General features: G+C 39.6%; 1 protein-coding gene across 1 annotated transcript; it reads right to left on the reverse strand.

Annotated features, from left to right (window-relative positions):
* Nucleotides 1-8,030: 8,030 nt before the first annotated feature.
* On the reverse strand, nucleotides 8,031-10,090 carry cd40lg (CD40 ligand; the record flags this gene model as incomplete). Its single annotated transcript, XM_080841282.1, is given in 5 exon segments — nucleotides 8,031-8,440; nucleotides 8,639-8,716; nucleotides 8,817-8,858; nucleotides 8,861-9,101; nucleotides 9,914-10,090. Coding segments are annotated over 5 exon segments (948 nt in total).
* Nucleotides 10,091-17,689: the final 7,599 nt, after the last annotated feature.

Here is a 17,689-nt window from a genome sequence, read left to right on the forward strand (position 1 = left end):
CGGATTGCAGATGCTGGTTTCAGCACGGTTTTAATTGCACGTCTTACAGCACAATTAGAGAAAGACAAACCGGTAGTATTTCTGAACAAATGAATTCCGCGGCACATATTTAAAACATACCATGACACTCCCACTCAAGCCATGACTGGCTGAAACCCTAACCCAATCAAATGCCCACTCCTAATCTGACTCCAACCAATCAGAAAGCTTCTTATCTTAGTCTAATGACCCTCCCCTTCTCACTCATTTTACATCATTGTGTGTGTGACTCAAAACCCTCAAACTAATTAAATGAATTGTTACATTTCTTCTTACTCTTAATAGAATATTCTCACATAACCCTCCCTTGTAGTCAGATAAGATGTGAATGGACCCTGCCAGCTCAGTCTCCAACTTGCGACGAAGATGTTTCTTGGTCAAGTTTTTGACCTGGCTGAATCCAAGATAGTCCATTGACGACACTAGTCTTGACGTCAGATCTGTCACGGGTATTATCTCTGGATTGGAAAAGAGATGATTCCTGATATACACAAGCAGTTCCTCATGGGCATGTTTCTGCTGCCTCATACTGTGTTTCTGCATTTTTTCAGAACTTGCAACAGACTCTCCACGCGTGTATCCATGGTAGCACCTATTGTAATGCCCCTAAACAGCAACAAGTTCTCTACTCGTGATAGCAAGTATCCTCTGGTCAAGTTTGCTGGTTGCAGCTTTTCTGATACGATCATCATGACTGCTTAAAAGTTAGTAATTCGGAATATGGTCAATGAACACCTGACTGCAACTGTGGAGGGCATACCACTTTTGTTCCCCATCTGAGTTGACAGTAGAAGTCAGTTCCTTTTTTTGTGTGTGGGCATGCAGCATCAGCCCGTACATATAAAGGAACTGGTATCTTCTGTGTAGTACTGTGTCTGACAAATCCTGTGCCTGGTCCCCGTCTGTGCTTGACACTGTTGAATTTAATACTCTGAGCAATTGCCAGTGCTGTGGGTGATGTCATCTCTGCCATCTGATTTTTTATGCTAGGTCCCTCTAACAGCATATGCACAAGGGTCAGTAATAGCTGTGCAACAGAGTTCTCTTGGCATCTTTTAGGGAATCAATTAGGGATGTACCGATCCGATATTTGTATCGGTATCGGTACCGATATTGAAGACATTTCTAGATCGGGTATCGTGACAAAAAAAATATATATATACAGTATATACAGTACTGTGCAAAAGTTTTAGGCAGGTGTGAAAAAATGCTATGAACTAAGAATGCTTTGAAAAATGTAAACAATAAATGTTTATTTTGTATCCATTTACATGGTAAGACTGAGCACAGCAACAAGACACAACGTAGTTATACTGGATCAGCAGGGTCTCTCCCAGACAAAGACTTCAAAGCAGACAGGGGTTTCAAAATGTGCAGTTCAAGCTCTTTTGAAGAAGACATTGAGGATCGTAGACGCAGTGGTCAGCCAAGGAAACTTAATGCAGCTGATGAAAAACCCATCAAGCTTATATACCTCCGAAATCGGAAGATTTCAAGCAGTGGCATCAGCTCAGAACTGGCAGAAACCAGTGGTACCCAGGTACAGACATTTACTGTCCGGGGAAGTCTGGCCAGAAGTGGTCTTCATGGAAGAGTTGCAGCCAAAAAGCTCTACCCCGACAAGGAAACAAGGCCAAGTGACTGAACTAAGCACGAAAACATAGAAACTGGGGTGCAGAAACATGGCAGAAGGTGCTCTGGACTGATGAGTCAAAATTAGAAATATTTGGCTGTAGAAGAAGACAGTTTGTTCGCCGAAGGGCTGGAGAGAGGTACAATAATGAGAGTCTGCAGGCAACAGTGAAGTATGGTAGAGGTTCCTTTCCAGTTTGGGGCTGCATTTCTGCAAGTGGAGTTGGAAATTTGGTCAGGATGAATGGAGTCTTCAATGCTGAGAAATACAGGCAGATACTAATCCATCATGCAATACCATCAGGGAGGCGTATGATTGGCACCAAATGTATTCTGCAGCAGGAACATAACCCTTAACATACAGCCAATGTCATTAACAACTATCTTCAGCTTAAAGAAGAACAGAAAGTCCTGCAAGTGATGGTATGACCCCCACAGAGCCCTGATCTCTACATCATCGAGTCTGTCTGGGTTTACATGAAGAGACAGAAGGATTTTAGGAAGCCTACATCCACAGAAGATCTGTGGTTAGTTCTCCAAGATGTTTGGAACAATTTACCAGCCGAGTTCCTTCAAAAACTGTGCGCAAGTGTATCTGGAAAATTGATGCTATTTTGAAGGCAAAGGGTGGTCACACCAAATTTTTTATTTAATTTAGAATTTTCTTCTGTTCCTTCACTGCATTTTGTTAATTAATGAAGAATTGATGAAAATAAACTGTTAACACTTCCATTTTTGAAAGCATTCTTAGTTTACAGCATTTTTTCACACCTGCCTAAAACTTTTGCACAGTACTGTATATATATACAGTGGTGGCCAAAATTGTTAGAACACTCAGCATATTTAAGAGATCTCAGATGTTTTTGTTGAATTGACGATTAAAATACCCATCAAACAAATGAAATATCTACAAAATGATCTTTATGCTCTATAAACCATATAATAGAGCCATTTTAAGTAGATTAAGGTCATTTTCCTTACAAAAAACAAGCTAGGCCTATTTCACTGTCAATATCACACAATCATGTTCCTTCACAGAAGCAGCCAAATTACTTGTATAATCATTGTCAGGTGTGATCCCGGTTGAATTGCTGGTGATGAAAGAGTCTTAGGACACAGCTGTGTAATTATTTTGAATGTACAAGGCCTATCCTGCTCATTAAGTGATTGGTAACACCAGGGTTTTGTCACATAGGCCACACCACCAATTGGTATAAATTCAAAGCCTCTAGAAGTTGTCTTGTTACACATGTTGTTCTTTGAACATGGCTAAGGTAAGGAAGGAGCTAACAAGTGAGCAACGGGCTCGAATTAAGGCCCTTTTTGATGCTGGCTGGAGTTACCGCCGCATAGCCAAGGACTTGAGATGCAGTCCAAGCACCATCAAGTACACTATAGACCGCCATGATGCCACCAAATCACACCAGAACCGAAAGGGGAGAGGTAGAAAAAATAAACTTTCTGACAGACAAGTGAAGCATCTGAAAATTCTCAGTCTTAAGGACCGAAGAAAGACCTCACGAGAACTTCGTGATGAGATCAACACCACAATGAATGATGGTGCAACAGTGTCTTCAAGAACTGTGCGACGGAAACTTGGAGAAAAAGGACTTGTTGGCAGGATAGCAGCAAAGAAACCATTGCTGAGAGAGAAAAATAGAGTGAATCGCCTGAAATTTGCAAAAGATCACAAGAAATGGACTAAGGAAGATTGGTCTAAAGTGTTGTGGACTGATGAGTCCAAGTTTGAACAGTTTGGCAACAAGCGTAGAGTGTATGTTCGACGGAGGGTGGGGGAGAGGTATAAAAATGAGTGTCTCTTGCCCACAGTTAAACACGGAGGGGGTAGTGTTATGGTGTGGGGTGCCATTTCAGCCTCAGGAACAGGTGACCTGGTGAAAATTGATGGCATCATGGATAAAAAAGTGTACCACAACATTCTGGTGAGGCACGGAGTACCATCTGGGAGTCGTCTTATTGGGCCTGGATTTATTTTCCAAGAGGACAATGACCCTAAACACTCTTCTCACCTATGCCGGAACTACCTGCGACAAAAGGAATCTGCTGGATCACTGAAAATGATGGCCTGGCCACCTCAAAGTCCGGACCTCAACCCCATCGAGCAAATTTGGGGCGAGTTGGACAATAAACTGGACAGATCCATACATTCAAAGGAAAGCCTTTGGCTTGAGTTGCAGAAGGCGTGGGATACAATTAGTGTTGAAGTTCTAAGGAAATATATTGACACTATGCCAGAGAGATGTGCTGCTGTAATTGCTGCAAAAGGTGGACATACCAAATATTAAAGTTAAAAGTGGATAAAAACAGAAAGACTCACTTCATCTGTTATTTGTTTGTGCTCAGAGCAACCATGTGCATGTTTCATGAACATTATGAGTTGAAATTATGTTTTGGAGGCGAAAAAAATGCACATTTATTCAGATTTGTAGGGTGTTCTAACAATTTTGGCCACCACTGTATATTTTATGTTTATGTATAGGTAGTGTATTATGAGTGCACGTTGCTATTAGTAGCGATTAGCATGCTAAGCGGAGATTTAGTTATGTCCTGATGTTGATTCGCTGTAATAAAGATGGGTTCATCCTGTTAAGATTTCGACTAGATGAGCTATGAATGAGATTCATGTTGCCTTGTGTAATGTCCACAATTATGTATCGAGTAATATTAGTTGTGTAATTGTTATCGTGTAGCAATAACTCATGTTAAAGTAATTCAGTGCAGTGCTAATTACTCCCCATTCTCATTGCAGACACACACACATATGTAGGATCACATGCATCGTCATGTAATCAAAATTGATGAATGCACATTAAAGGGAGATCAAGAATACTGCTTTGGTAATCGTGGGTCTTTTAACAGACTAGAACCAGCATATGCTGAGCCTCTACTGTAACGTAAAAGTTGACGCTAGCGGGTATATGATTGCTAACTAATATGAACACTAGCGCTAGTTAGAACGTACATTATTTGTGATTATTTTTAGCCTATGTTATGAATTGATAGTGATGACTAGACATGATGTTAAGTAGCAAATGAGCAAAAAAAGCACCAAGATCTCATGTCATGCCCTCCTCATCTCTCCCTCTCGCACATGTGGTCACACACATACACACAGTTACCATAGTTTCGGGCTGTTTTTTAAAATATCGGTATCGGATCGGTATCGGCCGATACTAAACCTCAGATATCGGTATCGTATCGGAGGTGAAAAAAGCGGATCGGTGCATCCCTAGAATCAATTAAAGAATTTGGCCTCACCAAATATGGGATGACGTACAATTTGTGCAGCACGTGCAATGTGCATAACATCTTTGGGGTTGTCCTGTTCACAGCAAGAGCAATTCCAAAATCATCTTCAAATGCCATCAGGATTCATCCTCCCTTTGTATAAGCTTGCATATCAGGGAACTCAGCAAGAAGCCTTTCCTTCAGCCGGGTAGAGTGTTTTCTGTTATCAATTTCCACTCCTAGCTGTTCCATTTGTTCAGCTAACTTGAAGACTGGTGCTGTTTCCTCATCTTGCCTGGTCTCTTCGATGTAAAGGACCAGCTCAGCAAACACAATTGCAGAGGCCGATGCTACCTGTCTCTGGCAGTCATCATAGTATGTCATGGCTGGCCTTTCTGGCTCGAAGTTCACAAGTATGTATAAACTTCCAAAAACTATGTATGATGACTAAATTTAACTAACAAGATCATCAACATCATATTATATCTAATAAAAATAAGATAATTGATCTGAAAACTCTTGCACCTGCGGCCATCTTGATATCTAAAATCTTTTCAGACTGTCTTTGGCTATACAGCCGCGGAAAAAATTAAGAGACCACTTCAAAATTATCAGTTTCTCTGGTTTTACTATTTATTGGTATGTGTTAAAGTAAAATGTACATTTGTGTTTTATTCTATAACCTACTGGCAACATTCCTACCAAATTTCAAATAAAAATATTGTCATTTAGATCATTTATTTGCAGAAAAATGACAATTGGTCAAAATAGCAAAAAAGATGCAGTGTCTTCAGATCTCGAATAATGCAAAGAAAACAAGCTCATATTCATTTTTAAACTACACAATACTAATGCTTTAACTTAGGAAGAGTTCAGAAATCAATATTTGGTGGAATAACCTTGATTTAAAATCACAACTTTCATGTGTCTTGGCATGCTCTCCACCAGTCTTTCACATTGCCATTGGGTGACTTTATGCTACTCCTGGCGCAAGAATTCAAGCAGCTCGGCTTCTTTTCATGGCTTGTGACCATCCATCTTCCTCTTGATCACATTTCAGAGGTTTTTTTATGGGATTCAGGTCTCGAAATTGGGCAGGCCATGACAGGGCCCTGATCTGGTGATACTCCATCCACACCTTTACTGGCCTGGCTGTGTGGCATGGAGCATTGCCCTGCTGGAAAAAACACTTCTCAGAGTTGGGGAACATTGTCAGAGCAAAAGGAAGCAAGTTTTTCTTCCGGGACAACGTTGTACTTTGCCTGGCTGAGGTTTGTAAAAGACCATAAGGATTGAACCAAAGCGGACTGGAGGGTCTCCTAGTTCGTCTTCTCTGATGAGTCCAATTTTCAGCTTTGCCCAACACATGGTCGTCTGATGGTTAGACGGAGACCTGGAGAGGCCTACAAGCCACAGAGTCTTGCACCTACTGTGAAATTGGACTCATCAGAGAAGACAAACTAGGAGACCCTCCAGTCCGCTTTAGTTCAATCCTTATGGTCTTTTACAAACCTCAGCCAGGCAAAGTACAACGTTGTCCCGGAAGAAAAACTTGCTTCCTTTTGCTCTGACAATGTTCCCCAACTCTGAGAAGTGTTTTTTCCAGCAGGGCAATGCTCCATGCCACACAGCCAGGCCAGTAAAGGTGTGGATGGAGTATCACCAGATCAGGACCCTGTCATGGCCAGCCCAATTTCGAGACCTGAATCCCATAAAAAAAACTCTGAAATGTGATCAAGAGGAAGATGGATGGTCACAAGCCATGAAAAGAAGCCGAGCTGCTTGAATTCTTGCACCAGGAGTAGCATAAAGTCACCCAACGGCAATGTGAAAGACTGGTGGAGAGCATGCCAAGACACATGAAAGTTGTGATTTTAAATCAAGGTTATTCCACCAAATATTGATTTCTGAACTCTTCCTAAGTTAAAGCATTAGTATTGTGTAGTTTAAAAATGAATATGAGCTTGTTTTCTTTGCATTATTCGAGATCTGAAGACACTGCATCTTTTTTGCTATTTTGACCAATTGTCATTTTTCTGCAAATAAATGATCTAAATGACAATATTTTTATTTGAAATTTGGTAGGAATGTTGCCAGTAGGTTATAGAATAAAACAAAAATGTACATTTTACTTTAACACATACCAATAAATAGTAAAACCAGAGAAACTGATAATTTTGAAGTGGTCTCTTAATTTTTTCCGCGGCTGTATGTGTACCAAAATCACAAAATGCACAATTTGGGGAAATTTTGATAAAGCGCTGATCAGTGAAAACGGTTATTTAGTCCAAAAATATGAAAAGCTGCTTAGTGCAAGGGTTATCATATATTAAAAGACTTATATTAGTCCTTCAAACAACTTAGTATAGGTCAAGTTTTGCCCACCCAGATGGTGCCAATATGTGGTCTGACCATGACTATATGTGATGGAAGTCAACAAAGTCTCTGCAGATACACTTTATCTAAAAAAATGAGGAACAATTGAATAGGATGATTTGTTTCATACTTAGATGCACAACTCCAAAACTTGAGAACCAAAGATTCCTCTGTTGTTTTTTGAATCTTTAAATGAGTTTAAATGGAAACTGTGTTGGCGGTGAGGGTGGTGGATTGGTTGGCCTCATGGAGGATGGAGATGACGATGAAGTGGAGAACACACTTTAAATTTCACTTCCCACGTCCCACTCACCTCCTTCTATCAAGTTAACTAGCCCTCAAAGCCTCATAACAATTTTTTTTTTTAAGTGACCTTTCTTTTTATACTTAAATTCAGGATGACTTCTAGACATAACTACTGTCTGTGCTCTCTGCTAAGCATAAATGATACTGAACAGGCAAAATATGTTCCAAAAATATATTTAATTCATGACTAAATAGAAATAGAATATGAAAGTGAACACTTTAAAATATAGCACTGCACAAGAATTATAAGCTTTGCCGAAGAAATAAATATTCAAGCCCTCAACGAAAAAGTGCAATAAATTAACAAATGTTTAAACCATTTGTTCAATGAAAGTACATATTCTAACAATTAAGTTTTTCTTTTCAAAGGACTCAAATTGTAGTGCAGTTTGTAGTGCAGTTGAAGCTCCAGATTAAGGTCCATTTTTTTAAAGTTTGTATAATCCAAAGAATGTGGCATTCCAGTCGTAGTTCACCCAGCTCAGGTTAGTCACCTGCACGTACAGCTGTTCGTCCTTCTCCAGCCTGAACACTCCTCCTGTGGAGGCCGTGCATTGGGATGATAGGTTGGACGGACAGTAGGCTCTGAGTAAGACCTCATCACTCTCCTCAGGTTCCAGTCTATTGCCCCGCAGACTGACCGAATCCTTCCACTTGACATGTCTGATGGTGTTCGCCGGCGCTGCTCTGGAGTTCTTGACGGAGAAGGTGACCTGCGAGTAGACGTAGTAGTACCCCGAGTGCTTGATGGAGAGTCTGCTGTCGCCTCTTGTGTCCACATTGGCCTTAGTTGAGTGGTCAGCGTTCCACTCTAAAGCGCAGGCCTGATTGTCTGTTGCTGTTGAGACATGAGACATAGTTCTGTGACACCTTCAACACATCCAGCAGTCAATCAATGATTGTCGAACATTTAGCCGAACATTTATTGTTTGAACTGAGGTGACTGTTTATGTGTGAAGGATATGGTTCATGTCTTTGTTAGTCTGCCTACTGTGGTAGATACCACGTGGATGGACATTGGAGAGAGTTCTCCTACCTGTGCATGGCTTCGAACTCGTCTTCACTTCCATGTGTGCCAGAGCTCCACGGTAATGTTCCCCAGTCAACATGGCAACTTTAAAAATAAATAAAAAACATTGCTGTCAGCTCTTTAAGGTCTAACAATCAGACCTAAAATATGCAGCAAGGAATAACTCCAATAAAGGTATACATACCTCTGCCTTCTGTTTGCGAAGCCTGAAAAGAACACAATTTTAAATTTTAAATTTTAAAACGATCAAGTTATCTCTACATGAAAATGGGACTATTATCGATATGTTAACCACGTTAATCCATGGTTGACTTGCCTTTGCTATAATTTGTTTGAATTTGTCGAGAAGCTGTTTGCAGTCGAGCAGTGACTGGTCATCTAAGTCATCGTCATCACATCTCTGTAGTCTTTTAAGGATGAGGAAGTCATCAAGGTACTTTTCATGGAATTCCCCTTCCCAGTGACTGGCCTGTAATTCAATATGTATTTAATTCACACAGTTATACATACATGTGTATATAATTAATATGTAATTGTACACATATGTTATACATACATATGTATGACATTAATATGTAATTGTATTCCAATAAGCCTCAGACACAGAACATTTAACTCAATTTTATTCAAGTAGTGCCCTATTTAGTGACAACTTCCATGCAGCTCTCACATAGACTTAGGTGTAATTCTATAACATTTTAATTTTTTCTTCATACTTCAGAACAAGAAAGAAGCTACATGCGAACTCAGGCCATTCAATTCAAATTGGGAGTGTGCGCTGGCATGTCTTTTTCTTTACTAAATTATGTTTCTTTAGTGGTTAAACGCCTGCAGTGCTACCAGTTTTTTTCTTTGAATGTAATGGCAATTCTTCAAAGCTTCAACGTTATAATGTATTTCCACTGCTGTCTTATGCTCTTTAAGGTTCTTGTTTGAACCACAAAGGCGCCAGATTATTGGGTCACAGCCGCATGCTGGTACACGGTTGAATGTCAGAAAGCTTCCAAGGAGTCAAATCAATTAATTTATTTTGCATTATTTCAAATCATTGTCAATATATATATATAAATCTTAACTTTCCTGATAAAAAATACTAGAAATCCAACAGTTAAATAAACAAGCTCATTACCATAATCAACAATGCAAAGTATTTTATTTCTAACATAACCCTCTCTGATTACTTATATTTGTATCCATTAACATGCTACTTCAAATGGTTCATGTGTGCGTTACCTAAACGTCATCAGTGTTGACTGACAGAAGGGAATGGAGCCAACCTACCTGGTCGCCCTTGTCAAAAAGGTAGACAAATCCCCCAAATGTGAGCATCATGTGAAGCACCAGCACCACAGACAAGAACCAGAGCAAGCCTGTGTGCTGCCGGGGCTCAGGCCTGCCGTGGACCATCCGAGGAGGCACTGGTGGCGGAGGGAGACTTGTGTGGTAGGTGTTAATCATGATGCCAGTGAACGAGCAGGTGAAGACAGAGATGAAACTAGATGTGCTAGCTAGGCTCCCCCATGCAGTAGTGACAGCTCGCCTCGTCTCAAGAGTATGCGACAGTCTGAAAGCATTTCCTTTTTTATCATAAGTACAGGGTGAGTGTGAGGGTGTGTGTGAGTGTGAGATTGTGTGTGTCAGTGTTGTGTACATGCATGCATTTTCATGAGTTGGGGGAGTGTCCCTACAGAGGTCATTCTCTTTGGTAATTTATTAATGAATTTTATTCTATTCAATTCTTTATTAAGAAGTTCATGCCCTCACAGGAAATGTGCCACATTCATACAGCTTTTTATTGTTGTTTATGTTTATGTCAATTTACACTGGAAATTATTATTATTATTATTATTATTATTATTTTAATAAATGATTCGAAATTTGTACCATTCACTTTAACTGTTGAAATGTGAACTGTAACCTGCAAGAACATATTTTCTATGTCAGAATTTTCTATATATAAATTGTTATCAGATAAATTCTTTCATTGGGAAAGAAGATGCCACTGGTCACCAATAATCACATAATCACTCTCAGTTCTGTTCCATCGCCATAGGAGTGTTTTTCACCAGCTCTTTAAAGAAAACACAAGCACTCAGCTTTCACAGGCGCTTTCAACATCTCAAGGGCTTCAACTTTCAAAGCAATTCCTTGGAAAGCCAAATAGACACCAACTTAAAAAAAACCCTTTTCTTTTCAGAACTCAAAACGTGTTCCAAGAAAATGCTTGTAGGTAATAGTGTGTGCACAACATGAACATGGCTGATTCAAACGCCCTGAGATCAGAAGAGCGTAGGGAAGTGGTAAACTGTTTATAGAAGGCTGGCCATTCTGAAACTGTTTGTTGAGAGGTAAGATATAACTGTAAAAGTGTGAGAAACTGAGTTCCTGTTCTGTCATCTTGCATAGACACACTTTCACAATCAACTTAAGTACAGTATTTCAGTGTGACTTTGAAGTTCTGCACGTAAATTATCTTCATGAACCAGCTACCCTTATGGACACATTCATTCAGGGTGCCATTGACTCGACCCAGCCAGGGCCTTATGAATAAACACTGAGAGATGAGTCAATAGCAGTATGCTTGGGCCCCGTTTCCTGCTGTCTATGTTGATTGCATTACATCCTGTGTTAATGTGTGCTTTTGTGATCTACAAGATATTGCTGAATACATACTGAGAGAATAAACTGTGTGTGTGTATGTGTGTGTGTGTGTCGGTTTGAGTGTGTGTCGGTGTGTGCGTGTGCGTGTGCGAGTGCATGTGCGAGTGAGTGTGTGAGTGTGAGTGTGAGTGTGCGTGTGTGTGTGTGTGTGTGTGTGTGTGTGTGTGCGTGTGTGCGTGTGTGCGTGTGCGTGTGCGTGTGCGTGTGCGTGTGCGTGTGCGTGTGCGTGTGCGTGTGCGTGTGCGTGTGCGTGTGTGTGTGTGTGAAAGAGAGGGAGAGAGAGGGCCTGGCACTGGCTTCACTAAGATAGCTTTAAAACTATATACTTATTCAACACATCTTGCTGGTTTTTACATTTCTAAAATGTCACATATTGTATGCATGTGGTAGCAGATTAAATCTCTCACCATGAAGTTAAAGCAAGCCACGGTCAAACCAAGAATTTCCGAGAACATTTTTGCAAAAAAAAAAAAAAGAATTTCAGAGAAAAGGAATGTCGACATATGCACACCCTGGCAGCATCTAACAGCCTTACATCTAATAGCCAACATCTTGTGCCCCTGCTGGACAGGATGAACTGAACTGTGAACTGTGATCACTTCTGTTTCAGGTATAAGGTTTTAACTACTCAGTGAAACTAATTTGCAGTGAAACATAATTTAATATATTATAATTGATTTAAGTCAAACATCTATAATTAAAACATGTTGTATACGGGCCATTCTACCGAATTCGTGTAATATGCAGTCCCTCAACAATAAAAACTATTTACAAAACAATTAGGTATTTAGGCATAGATATTTAATTAGAAAATGTTATGGTCTATATAAACCCAATGCATTACATGAGATAGTGATAAGCTAAATATATACAAAATCATCATTTATAGGGTACTTTCTATTGGGAAGTAGCTGTCCCCAACCCTGACATCTAAATTTCAATGCCTTTAAATAACACTTTTCAATTTTTTTAGATTTTTTTCAATGATTTAATTTCAAAGATCTTTATGATTGGGTTGAAACAGAACTTGGAATATTTAGATTTATTGTGGGTTTAATTTTTAAATCAATTTACTATACTCAAAAAATCATGTCCCTAGTTTTCATGTCACTACCGAAACACAAGAGTTTTAGTCCATTGGCTGAGCCTGTGTTTTAGCCACGACTCTGCATTTTTGACCATGCAGTGACACTGCATCTCTGTCCCTCATGGCTGAATGGTAAGTAGCTAAATCCCATAGTTTTTATATAAATGTGTTCCAAAGTCTGAAAATCGACGTGTAACCTTAAGAATTGTCACTACCGAAACGCATGTTTTCTTCAATTAAGTAAACCTTTTGGGGTTTCATGGAAAATCTTATGTTTGTATGTGTGTTCACCTCTTCAAATATTTGTTTGCAAGCCGTGTGCTTGCTAGAATTCTTTATTTATGCTTAAAGTTAGCTAGAATTGTCACTACCGAAACAGTCACTACCGAAACATATGGTAGTGACCAGATGATTTCGGTAGTGACAAAATGAAATGGTAAGTAGTTCAATCCCATAATTTTTAAATAAATGTGTTGTGTGGACTAAAGGGCGGACCAGAGCACCTTTTGGATGATTTTGGGAGAGAAATGAACATCCATCCAACAGTGCAGTCACTACCGAAACAGTGCAGTCACTACCGAAACAGATAAATTGAACTTGAAAATTTGGTAAAAAAATAATTTCTATGGATTTCATTGTGAAAACCTTCAAGAAATATTTGTAAAAATACTCTTCAGAGAAGGGAAGGAAACACAATCTGAACAGGTCAATAATAATACTTTTTTGCTATAGTAAATGTGATGTTTCGGTAGTGACAATTTTTGGAAGAGGAAAAACATTCCAACACATTCTGAAAAGACAATATAAAACTTGACTGTTCTTTTACTAGATATGTGTACTTTAGATATGGTACAATATACATACGGACAAAGTTTTGGGAATAAACCATAAAAAAATTCAAAATATATCCGACATGACTTTGCATCAATTCGGTAGAATGGCCAATACAGCTCTGAGACTACATAAAAAAAAAATCAAGATGATGAATTAAGAAAAGAAATTAAAGCAACATTATGTAACAATTTTACCTTAAAATCACAACTTTAAAATCAACTGGTAATACACTGACTTGTAATACAGAGAATGGCGTCTTTGCCACTGCCACAGCACGCCTGGTATTGCACTATTTTGTAACTTTGGGAGACAGGACATGAGACCTCTTGCAAGAACTTCATAATGCTTTATGGCACCACCTGACACAACTAGACCCTTCTGCTAGCTATTAGAAGCTAACACAGTATTCTCTTTATATTTTGTAATACATCAAAGATGCTTTATCAATCCATTTGTAATGGATGAAGCCTTGAGCTGGCGACGAAAAAACAGAGGAAGATGTTGGAGGAAGCAAGGAAGAGAAAATTCTTAAGGCTTTTACTCTTTGGCATGAGCTGAAAGACAAACGGATGCAAGTGAGATGCCGAGCTGTCCTTCTTTCTGTTGGACTAGTTAGTAATAATCAGCTCCTTGCTTGCTTACTGTGTTAGGAAAGTTTTCGACTCCCTAGTTTTTCATCATAACCATCCCTGCCAATGTTAATTACGAAAGATTGCGACATTGGCTGTAACCTTATAGGTGTCATCCCTGTCTCACAGAGATTTATAGTTTTCCCATGTCCATGTAGCTTTTACATGTTAACAAGCTAACTGTTCAAAAAACAGATTTAGCTTCAGCATCATGTAACCTTCCCTCAACCCACCTCCTAGTCAGCCATGGCTCATCCATATAGTCCCATCAAAAGATTCACTAACACTTCATTTGGATAGTCTGCCTACAGGGACTTTACAGATGGGTTGTTGAAATGCAAGATCTGTCTTTTGTAATAGGTCACTGAACATCACCTTTACCAAAACCGACCCCTAACCTTAACCATAAATTGTAGTTCACAGAGTTTCAACAGCTTATTTGTTTACAATCTGAGCATCTGTCGACTGTCTTTAACACTCTAAGGTCCAAGGCCTTTTAGACTTTTCTAAGTTGTCTGACATGCCTTGATGTTTTTGTACATTTTGCTTAACTTAAAACATTGATGCACAAATGGAATATATGATTCTATTCTAGACGACCTCAGCAATAATATCATGTAAGTAAAAGGAATGTAATAAAATTTTTTTAATTTAAATCAGATGTAAACATACCCTTGGAAAATCCTTGTTTCAGAGGTGCTCAGACTTTGTACATAAACACATTGTAAAGATTTATTCACAAGACTTTTTATTTCTGAGCCTTGTAAACATAGGTGTTGGCTAAACACATGTTAGTTTAGCATTCAGAAAGTATGTCTTGTTTCACTACCACATATTTATAATTTCAGAGTGTCCTGTACCATTCCTAAATCTGTGCCCCTACAAATGCATATTGATGAGTTGGTGTGAACAAACCTGTGACACCTCTCGCAAAGACAAAGGCTATATCCTAATGGCCCTAGAATGTCTTTGTGGCCCAAACCCCCTGGAGTGAATCTTGCCACATCATGACCCAATGGAGATCACTGAATCACCATCTCCTTATCATATGAATAGCTGTCATTTGCTAATGGGTGGGTCCTTAGCAGCAGAAACCCCACTCAGATACTAGAAAGTGCAACACATCAGTTCTATTCCCCTGACAAAGTGCTTATTTATTTTAAAATTTTGAACTGTATATATTATAAAAGAAAAGGGTTCAATGTTTCTGTGGTTGTTCTTTTTATGTCTCTAAGACGAAAACTCGCGGAGCTTTACATTTTTTTTGACAAAAAAATAAAAATATCCCGTACGAGGGATATAGACCTTAGACAGTTAAGAGCCCATCCAAATAAAGTGTGACCAAAGATTCAACAACTTTAAAACTTTCAAGCAACTGTTTTTTTTTCTATATGCAATCAAATCTTTCAAATTAGTGAGGCATTTTTGTTGGAGTTTGTTTCTAAAATGCAAAACTATGACGCAACAAGGCGTGTTTAAATATTTCCGAGGGAGGTTCACCTTGCTCATATCTCACTTCCTCCACTACAACTATGGCAGATCTCTACTTTGGGGTAAAACCCCCATGTCTGAGGAAAAGCCTCTACCTTTGTCTGTTTCCATCTCTGAGGTCCTTGAGCGGGGAAGGGGCCAAATCCGGGGCTGAACTAGGGACATGCATGAGGCATATATTCATGATACATACAAGATTCCATGAAACATAAAAGAAGGGGTATGTACATGATAAATACTGGATAAAATTGAGGGCCGGTATTTATATTATGGGTTGTAGAACAGTTTAGTGGGTATACTTCCCTTGTACGTTGCTTTGGATAAAAGCGTCTGTTAAATGACCAAATGAAAATGTATACAGTATCCTCATAAGGTTACTGTTATAAGTATAAGCAGAGCAGTGAAGCGGAAGACTGTCAATGATGGCCTTCGGGTTTGTGCATAGGAGTTTGGTGGGTATGGGCAGCTGTAAGCAGAGGGTTTCTGCTGGTAGAGCAGGGGGAAAGACTACAGCAGCACCCCACAGTGGAGATAATCTAGAGTAGGAAGGGAAGAAAAGAGACAACGTGAGTGAACAGAGCTCAGTTACCTTATATGCAAGTGTGACAGAGGTCGCAGCTAACTATTCTCCATCGTCATACATGCAAACACATTCTTGTCTCACATGTTAAGTTTTCCCTCCATGTCAAAACCCAGTAAGAATACCACAACAACACTACGATAACAGCACAGTGTCATTTATTACTCATCCTTGTGGAGTTTGCCAAGCGTGCTGTGTGCTGTGTCCTGTCTCTTGTTGGTCTTCGCACTTTCTGGGTATGAGTGGCGTGTAGGGTCAAACTGAATGGGAATTGCAGTAGCGATTTTAGCCAAGTTGACCCGCAGGTAAGCTCTTGGGTGGGGGATGTCGCCAGGATAATAAGGCTGGCTCAATAGTTGTGCAGTACATGAACATATGACAAGAGCATAGATTGTATCATGTTATTATAACTATAACACGGGATCCATGTACAGGTAATTGCAAACCATGTTTTATGATTATGTAAATGGTTGATGATGAGAATACTGATGACCTTGTATATTTTGGTTGGAACCGAAGTGGTGGGGGTTTCCAGGAGGAAAGGGTGACTGAGTAGGCCTACAGGACAGCTCACTCTGGGACCTACAAGCAGGAGGCAGAGTATAGTGGAGTTGTCTTATTTAATGGGGAAACCGTCACTGCTGTGGCACTGTACTGCACTGGAATAATACTGTGGCTGAGCCATAATTTTTCTGAGACATTTGATGGGACTTTCCAACAGTGTGTCTGAAATTATAGGTTGGGGCGATGACTAACGATGTTAGTCAGCATTTGCAGGGAAAAGTCCTGCTGTATGGGAGAGAGTGGAGACAGATTAGTAAACAGAATATCAGTCATACACGCAAAGAATGATTGCCAATTATGTCTGCCAAAGTTATCTGGCGACTGTCAATGATCTAAACATCAGTTTCATCATAGCATGGCATACCACAGGTTATCCAGGATAAGGGATGGGGGATGGGGGGTCGGTGACCCCCTCGGGAGTACGAACCCAGGTTATGGAAAGGGTAGAAATAGGGATAAAAACCCTGCTCAACTTAGACACCCAAAGAAAACAACAAGTAATATGGCCACTAAATCAGTATCTTGATTTTGAGAGAGAGGAAGAGGTAAAAGGAGAGGTTGCCCGAGATGGTTCAAGGGAAGTATGTTGCAACGGGTGCCGGATCTTGATGCATTATTCCTAACTATAGGATGCACTCAAAAAGAGCGTTTTTAGTACTCTAGACTTAAAGGTGGAAAGGATGTCCGCTTCTCAGGAGGAGACAGGAGGAGACAGCAGGGCCAGCGGAGAGAGGCAGGTACAGGTGAAATATTTTCATAGTTCTTGGTTCTAGTGCATTACATATAGTGCGTTATACATAGGGCATTACATATAGTGCATTACATAAAGGGCATTATATATAGGGCATTACATATAGTGCATTATCTAAACTTCCTCAAACAGCAAATTCCACTGCACATAGTGAATCAATTAATGAAAGAGACAGATGGAGGAACTAGGATTCTGTTTAATGAAATTTGTAGCAGCAAGGTATAGACTCAATTTAAATTTACATTACGTTACATTTGGTCATTTAGCTGATGTTTTATCCAAAGGGACGTACAAAGGAGAGAACATTCACGCTAGAACCACCTTCAGCTGAGGTAGGTTTCTAGGTTAACGTAATACTGACACCTAGTGGTAAAAAGCAACAGTAGGGTATGTAGTGGGTCTGTGTCTTCTATGCATTTTACAGAGATGTTTAGAACCAGTGGGGCAATACTGGCATTTT

Source organism: Sprattus sprattus, assembly GCF_963457725.1.
Source record: "Sprattus sprattus genome assembly, chromosome: 6".
Taxonomy (NCBI): Eukaryota; Metazoa; Chordata; class Actinopteri; order Clupeiformes; family Clupeidae; genus Sprattus; species Sprattus sprattus.